General features: G+C 62.6%; 1 protein-coding gene across 1 annotated transcript; it reads left to right on the forward strand.

Moving 5' to 3' along the window:
• Positions 1–3: 3 nt before the first annotated feature.
• On the forward strand, positions 4–6,957 carry LOC113977277 (proto-oncogene vav-like; the record flags this gene model as incomplete). Its single annotated transcript, XM_027703270.1, has 12 exons — positions 4–136; positions 900–1,010; positions 1,115–1,216; positions 1,937–2,034; positions 3,006–3,028; positions 3,184–3,229; positions 3,771–3,907; positions 4,607–4,672; positions 4,942–4,973; positions 5,427–5,543; positions 5,641–5,728; positions 6,763–6,957. Coding segments are annotated over 12 exons (1,148 nt in total), but the record flags the coding sequence as incomplete, so codon positions are not given.
• Between the last annotated feature and the right edge of the window lie 853 nt (positions 6,958–7,810).

Here is a 7,810-nt window from a genome sequence, read left to right on the forward strand (position 1 = left end):
CCAGGTACGGGTTCCTGCTGGACAAGGCCCTGATCATCTGCAAGCGCCGCGGGGACTCCTACGAGGCCAAGGACGTCGTGGACCTGCAGAGCCACCGGCTCAGGGACGGCGCCCTCGGCCCCCGCGACGGCAAGAAGGTGCCGGGGACATGGGGGGGACACCATGGCTGGGGGGTCCCACAGGTCCACGTCCCTGGGGTCCCGGTGTCCTCTTCCCAAAGAACCCGGTGGACATGGGTGGCCAGGGCCAGGATCCTGGTGGATCCCGACGTTTTGGTCTGTGGTGGACACAAGTGTTCAGGTCTGATGGATCCCAACCTCTTGGTCCATGGCGGACACAACCGTCCAGGTCTGGTGGATCCCAGGATCCTGGTCCATGGTGCACACAACTGTCCAGGTCTGGTGGATCCCAGGATCTTGGTGGATCCCGACATCTTGGTCTGTGGTGGAGACAACCATCCAGGTCTGGTGGATCCCAGGATCTTGGTGGATCCTGACATCTTGGTCCATGGTGGACACAATCATCCAGGTCTGGTGGATCCCAACATTTTGGTCCATGGTGAACACTGGTGTCCAGGTCTGGTGGATCCCAGGATCCCGTTCCCTGGTGGATCCCATGATCCTGATCCCTGGTGGCTCCCAGGATCCTGGTCCCTGGTGGAACCCAACATCCTATGTCCTGGTGGATCCCATGATCCCGATCCCTGGTGGATCCCACGATCCTGGTCCCTGCTGAACCACCCCCCCATGTCCTTGCTGTACCCAGTGTCCAGGTGTCCACATGTCCTCAGTGGCCACCCTGACCCCCGGTGGCCCCAGGGGTGTGTCCCCCAGTGTCTCCAGTGCCGGGCGACCCCACCCCGGGCGAGGGGGGTGGCTGATCCCCCCCCCCACCCCCCCGTGGTCCCCCACCTTCATACTCATGGACACGGCCGGGCTCCAGGACTACGAGCTCTTCTTCAAGACGCAGGAGCTGAAGAAGAAGTGGCTGGAGCAGTTCGAGATGGCCCTGTAGGTTCCTCCAGCCCCATGGGGGGGTCACCTGCCCCACTGGGTGGTCCCAGGGGGCCCACTTTGCCCCCACCACACTCAGCTTCCCCCCAATCCCTCTCCAGCTCCAACATCTTCCCCGAGCACGCCCTGGCCGATGGACACGACTTCCAGATGTTTTCCTTCGAGGACACCACGTCCTGCAGGGCCTGCCAGATGTTGCTGAGGTAGGACCCCAAAATTACATCCCCCACCGTGCTGGGGAGGTGGGAGGTGAGATGGGAGACAGGGTTGGGGGGTTCTGGGAGAAGGGGAGGCCCCAGGTGGGGGATCGGAGGTGGGGTGGGGTCTTGGTGGGTCAGTTGGGTGAGTTGAGGTCAAGGTGGGTCAAGGTGTGAGTTGGAAATGGAGGGGACAGGTTGAGGCCTGGGTAGGTCAAGATCATGGGGGGATCAAGTCTTGGGTGGATTGAGAGCTGGGGGAGTCAAGGAAGGAACCTCTTGGGGGTCAAGGCCTGAGTGGCCCCAAGGTGGGTCAAGGGTTGGGTGGAGGTCAAGGTAGGTCAAGACCAAGGTGGATCAAGTCTTAGGTGAAGGTCAAGGTGGGTCAAGGGTTGGTGGGAGGCCAAGGTGGGTCAAGGGTTGAGTGGAGGTCAAGGTGGGTCAAGGTTGGTTGGAGGACAACGAGGTGGGTCAAGACCAAGGTGGGTCTAGGCCTGGGTGGGTTAAGGCCAAGCTGGGTCCCTCCTGGATGGGTTCAAACCATGGGGGGTTGATCCTGGTGGGGTCGAGACCAACGTGGGCCAAGAACTGGGTGGGTCAAGGGCTGGGTTGGTCAGCCGGGTGTGTCGGGGATTGGTCAGGCCTGGGTTGGCTCATGTGGGTGTGTCTGGTGGTGCCCCCAGTGACCGTGACCCCGTGTCCCCCATTGTCCCCCTGTGTCCCCAGGGGCACCTTCTACCAGGGCTATCGCTGCAACCGCTGCCGGGCCCCCGCCCACAAGGAGTGTCTGGGCCGGGTGGGGACGTGCGGCAAGGCCGGAGCAGGTGAGGGGCATCATGGGATATGGGGGGGTATTGGGGGATGGGGGGGATCATGGGATGGCGGGGAGAGGCTCTGGGGGGGAAACAGGGGATGGGGAGGAGTGAGGTATTGTGGGATACAATATGGCTGCCATTGAGTACCATGGGACACAAGATGGCTGCCGTTGAGTACCATGAGGTACAAGATGGTTGATACATCACAGGGCATTGTGGGATATAATATTGCTGCCATTGAGCCTGACAGGATACAATATGGCTGCCATTGGGTACCACGGGATACAAGATGGCCGATACATCACAGGGCATTGTGGGATACAAGATGGCTGCCATTGAGTAACATGGGATGCAATATGGCCGACACAGCATAGGGCATTGTGGGATGCAAGATGGCCAACGTTGAGTATCAAGGGATACAATATGGCTGCCACTGAGTACCATGGGACACAAGATGGCTGACACAGCACAGGGCATTGTGGGATACAAGATGGCTGCCATTGATCCTGACAGGATACAAGATGGTTGCCATTGAGTATCATGGGATACAAGATGGCTGACACAGCACAGGGCATTGTGAGATATCTTAGCAATGGCCACCCATGGAGCCTAATTAACCCTGAGTATTAATTAAGGGAGGTGCTAATTAGCCGTAGCATTAATTAGGGGAGGGGCTAAGTACCCCCAACCCTAATTGGCCACAACATTAAGTAGGGGAGGGGCTAATTAGCCCCAGGTCTAATTACCTGCAGCATTAATTAGGGAGGGGCTAAATACCCCCCAGGCCTACTCAGCTGCAGAATTAATTAGGGGAGGGGCTAATTAGCCCCAGGTCTTATTATCCCCATCACTAATTAGGGGAGGGTCTAATTAGCCCCAAGCATTAACTAGGGGGGGGAGCTAATTACCCCATCATTAATTAGGGGAGCGCTAATTACCCCACTAACGAGCGTTTCCTCTCCCTCCTTCCCCCCCACCAGATTCCGGCTCCGGCCCCAGGAAGGTACCGGAAAAATGGTTCAAAATGGGCTGAAAAGGCCCGAATTTGGGGGGCAAGGGGGGTCTTGGGGGGCAGTCCCACCCCCTTGACCCCTCCCCCTCCAACGGGGGTCCTGTTGCCCCTCCCCCACTCACGGGGGTCCCGTTGTCCCCCCCCAGAACAAGTCGCAGCGTCCGGGACCCGACAAGAAACGGGGGGACCTGGGTGAGGAATTTTGGGGGGGTCCCGACCCCTGGGGTCAAAATTTGGGGGGGGGGAAGGAACTCCCCAGATTGATTTTTGGGTGCAAAGGGGGGGGGCTGACCCCCCCAGTCCACATTTGTGGGTTCTTGGGGGTCTCTGACACCCCCCCGGGTTGATTTTTTGGGGGGCACTGGGGGGGTCTCACTCCCCCACAATTCGCATTTGGGGGAGGCTCAGGGGGGTCTGACACCCTCCCCGGTCCATGTTTAGGGGGTTGTGGGGGTCTCTGACCCCCTCGGGGTGATTTTTGGGGGTCTGACCCCCCCCAGCCCATATTTGGGGGTGGCACAGGGGGGTCTGACCCCTCCCCAGCCCGTATTTGAGGGGGTGGCACAGGGGGGGTCTGACCCCCCCTGTCCATATTTGGGGGTGGCACAGGGGGGATCTGACCCCTCCCCAGCCCATATTTGTGGGTTCTTGGGGGTCTCTGACCCTCCCCACCCCCTGGTCGAGGTTTGGGGGTCTCAGGGGTCTCTGTTGACCCCCCCCGTGGCTCCCCCAGGGCTCCCCAAGGTTGAGACCACCCAGCCCTACAGCGGCGTCCCCCCCCCGCCGGGGGTCCTGGGACCCCCCCTGCGCCTCAGCCCCGGTGACGTCATCGAGGTCACGGCGGCCGAGGCCGAGGAGCTCTGGTGGCAGGTTGGGGGGGCGGGGGGGGATATGGGACCCCCGGGGTGGGGACGGGACCCTCGGGGTGGGAAATGGGACCCTCGGGGTGGAGATGGGACCCTCGGGGTGGGAAATGGACCCTCAAGAGGGAAATGGGACCCTCGGGGTGGGAAGTGGACCCTTAGGGTGGGTCTGGGACCTTCAAGAGAGAAATGGGACCCTTGGGGTGGGGAAGAGACCCCCGGGGCGGGGATGGGACCCTCAGAAGGGAAATGGGACTCCCAGGGTGGGGATGGAGTCATCAGGAGGGAAATGGGACCCCTGGGGTGGGAAGTGAACCCTTAGGGTGGATCTGGGACCCTCAAGAGGGAAATGGGACCCCCAGGATGGGGACAGGACCCTCAAGAGGGAAATGGACCCTCAGGGTGAGTTTGGGACCCTCAAGAGGGAAATGGGACCCCTGGGGTGGGGTTGGGACCCCATGGCCACATTGGGGTGGAGTTGGGACCCCCATGGTCCTACTGGGATGGGGTTGGGACCCCAGTGGTCCTACTGGGATGGGGTTGGGACCCCCATGGCCATACTGGGGTGGGGTTGGGACCCCAGTGGTCCTACTGAGATGGGGACCCCCATGATCCTTCCCAACCCCCTGGGAGTCTGGGGGGACCCCCTGATGCTCCCCCGGACCCCCCTGATGCTCCCCTGGACCCCCCAATCCTCCCCCCCCAGGGCAGGAACGTGGCCAGTGGCGACCAGGGCTGGTTCCCCAGTGGTGCCGTGAGACCCTTCGTGCCTGTGAGTTTGGGGACCCCCAACCCCCCCCCCTTGGGACCCCCAACCCCCCTGGTGTCCCTGAGGGGTTTGGGGGGTCTCAGAGGAATCACCTCGTGTGTCCCCCTGACCCCAAAATCTGCTCCCTCCCCAGGACCTCCCCACTCGTGTCCCTGAGGGGTTTGGGGGGGGTCCCGGGATTTGGGGGTTCCTGGGATTTGAGGGGGGTCCTCGGAGGGGTCACCTCGTGTGTCGTCTCCCCCTGACCCCAAACTCTGTTCCCTCCCCCCCAGGTGCCGCTGCCGGATCTCTCCGTGTACCCCTGGTCAGTGCTGGGGACCCCCCACTGCCCCCCAAATCCTCCTCTGGGCCCCCCATTGCCTCTGGGACCCCCCAAATCCTCCTCTAGGACCCCCGTTGCCCCTGGGACCTCTCAAATCCTCCTCTGGGACCCTCAAATCCTCCTCTGGGCCCCCCACTGCCCCTGGGACCCCCCAAATCCTCCTCTGGGCCCTTCTTCCTCCCCGAATCCCCCCGTGTTGGGGTGGGTGGTGCTATTTGGGGTCTCAGAGCCCCCAAACCCCTCCGTGTTGGGGTGGGTGGTGCTATTTGGGGTCTCTGAGCCCCTGAACTCCTCCGTGTTGGGGTGGGTGGTGCTATTTGGGGTCTCTGAGCCCCCGAACCCCACGTGTTGGTGCGGGCGGTGCTCTTTGGGGTCTCAGGGCTCCCGAACCCCCCCGCGGGTGCTCTTTGGGGTCCGTGACACCCCCCCCCGCAGGTACGCGGGTCCCATGGAGCGGGCGGGGGCCGAGCAGGTCCTGGCCCCCCGCTCCGACGGCGCGTTCCTGGTGCGGCAGCGGGTCAAGGATTCGGGGGAATTCGCCATCAGCATCAAGTAGGGCTCGGGGAACCCCTTTTTGGGGTCGGGGGGGACACGGGAGGGGAGGTCACAGAGCCCCCCGTGACCCCCCCGGGTGTGTCCCCCCCCTCAGGTACCGCGGGGAGGTGAAGCACATCAAGGTGATGACGGGGGAGGGGCTCTATAGGGTCACCGACAAGAAGGTGTTCAAGGGGCTGGTGGTGAGTGAGGGACCCCCCCCCACCCCTCCCCAGAGACCCCACAGCGCTGCGGGACCCCCTCCAGGGGGGTTGGGGGTTTTGGGGTTGTGACCCCGCGGTGGGATTTGGGGGTTTGGGGATTGGGGGATTGGGGGTGGTGACCTCCCAGAGGAGTTTTGGGGGGTGGTGATCCCACGGGGGGTTTTGGGGTTGTGACCCCCCGGTGGGATTTGGGGATGGGGGTGGTGGCCTCCGGGTGGAGTTCTGGGGGTTTTTTGGGGGGGTGGTGACCCTGTGGTGGGTTTTGGGGTTATGACCCCGTGATGGGGTTTGGGGATTGGGGGTGGTGACCTCCCAGTGGAGTTTTAGGGGGTGGTGACCCCGTGGCGGAGTTTGGGGTCGTGACCCCGCAGCGGGATTTGGGGACTGGGGGATGGGGGGCGGTGACCTCTGGGTGGAGTTCTGGGGGTTTTTTGGGGGGGTGGTGACCCTGCGGTGGGTTTTGGGGTTGTGACCCCACAGTGGGATTTGGGGCTTGGGGGTGGTGACCTCTCAGTGGAGTTTTGAGAAGTTTTGCGGGGTGGTGACCCCATGGTGGGGTTTGGGGTGGTGCCTCTGATGGGATTTTGGGGTTTTGGGAGGTGGTGACCCCATGGTGGGGTTTGGGGTGGTGCCTCTGATGGGATTTTGGGGTTTTGGGGGGTGGTGACCCCACAGTGGGCTTTGGGGGTATTCTGAGGGGTTGTTCCCCTCCCTAGTGGGTTGAGGGGTGTTTTGGGGGTAGTGACACCCCTGCGGGGTTTGGGGTGGTGTCCCCCTGATGGGCTCTGGGGGTGTTTTGGGGGAGATGATCCCACAGTGGGCCTTGGGGTTGTTCCCCTCCCCGGTGGGTTCAGGGGTGTTTTGAGGGTGATGACCCCATGATGGGGTTGTGGGTTTTTGGGGTGTGGTGCCTCCCCAGTGCTCTTTGGAGGTGTTTTAGGGGGTTATTCCCCCCCAGTGGGGTCTGGGGTGTTGTGGGGTTGGTGACCCCGTGGTGTCCCCGTGTCCCCCAGGAGCTGGTGGAGTTCTACCGGCGCAGCTCCCTCAGGGATTGTTTCAAGGCCCTGGACACGACGCTCGTGGTGCCCTTCAAGGAGCCCGAGAGCCGGGCGGGACCCCGAGCCCTGGGTACGGCCTGGGGGGGCCCCACGGGGGGGTGGAGGGGGGATGGACACATTGGGATGGACATGGAGGGGTTCCACATCAAGGTGGGGGTGGGATGGAGACATTGGGATGGACATGGAGGGGGATGGACACGTTGGGATGGTCATGGAGGGGGGATGGACACATTGGGACAGACATGGAGGGGTCTCACAGTGGGGTGGGGATGGGATGGGATGGACACATTGGGATGGCCTGGGGGGTCCCACAGCGGGGTGGGATGGAGACATTAGGATGGACATGGAGGGGGGATGGACACATTGGGATGGACATGGAGGGGTCCCACGGGAGGGGGAGATGGACACATTGGGATGGACATGGAGGGGTCCCATATCAAGGTGAGGGGGGGATGGAGACATTGGGATGGACATGGAGGGGGGATGGAGACATTGGGATGGACATGGAGGGGTCCCACAGCGGGATGGTGATGGTGGGGTGGGTGCACTGGTGCTGGGATGGACACGATGGGATGGACGTGGTGGGATCTCACAGCAGGGGGTTTGTGGGGCTGGGATGGAGGTGCTGGGATGGAGGGCGGGGATGGTGGGATGGGTGCAGTGGTGCTGGGATGGACATACTGGGAGGTGCTGGGGTCCCACAGGAGGGGAATGGGATAGGATGGGATGGAATGGGATGGGATGGGATGGGATGGGATGGGATGGGATGGGATGGGATGGGATGGGATGGGATGGGTGCAGAGGTGGTGGGATGGACACGCTGGGAGGTGCTGGGGTCCCACAGGAGGGGAATGGGATGGGATGGGATGGAATGGGATGGGATGGAATGGGATGGGATGGGATGGGATGGGATGGGATGGGATGGGATGGGATGGGTGCAGAGGTGATGGGATGGACACGGTGGGATGGACACGGTGGGATGGACACAGCGGGAATTTGGGTC

Source organism: Neopelma chrysocephalum, unplaced genomic scaffold (assembly GCF_003984885.1).
Source record: "Neopelma chrysocephalum unplaced genomic scaffold, ASM398488v2 Primary Assembly neopelma1_217, whole genome shotgun sequence".
Taxonomy (NCBI): Eukaryota; Metazoa; Chordata; class Aves; order Passeriformes; family Pipridae; genus Neopelma; species Neopelma chrysocephalum.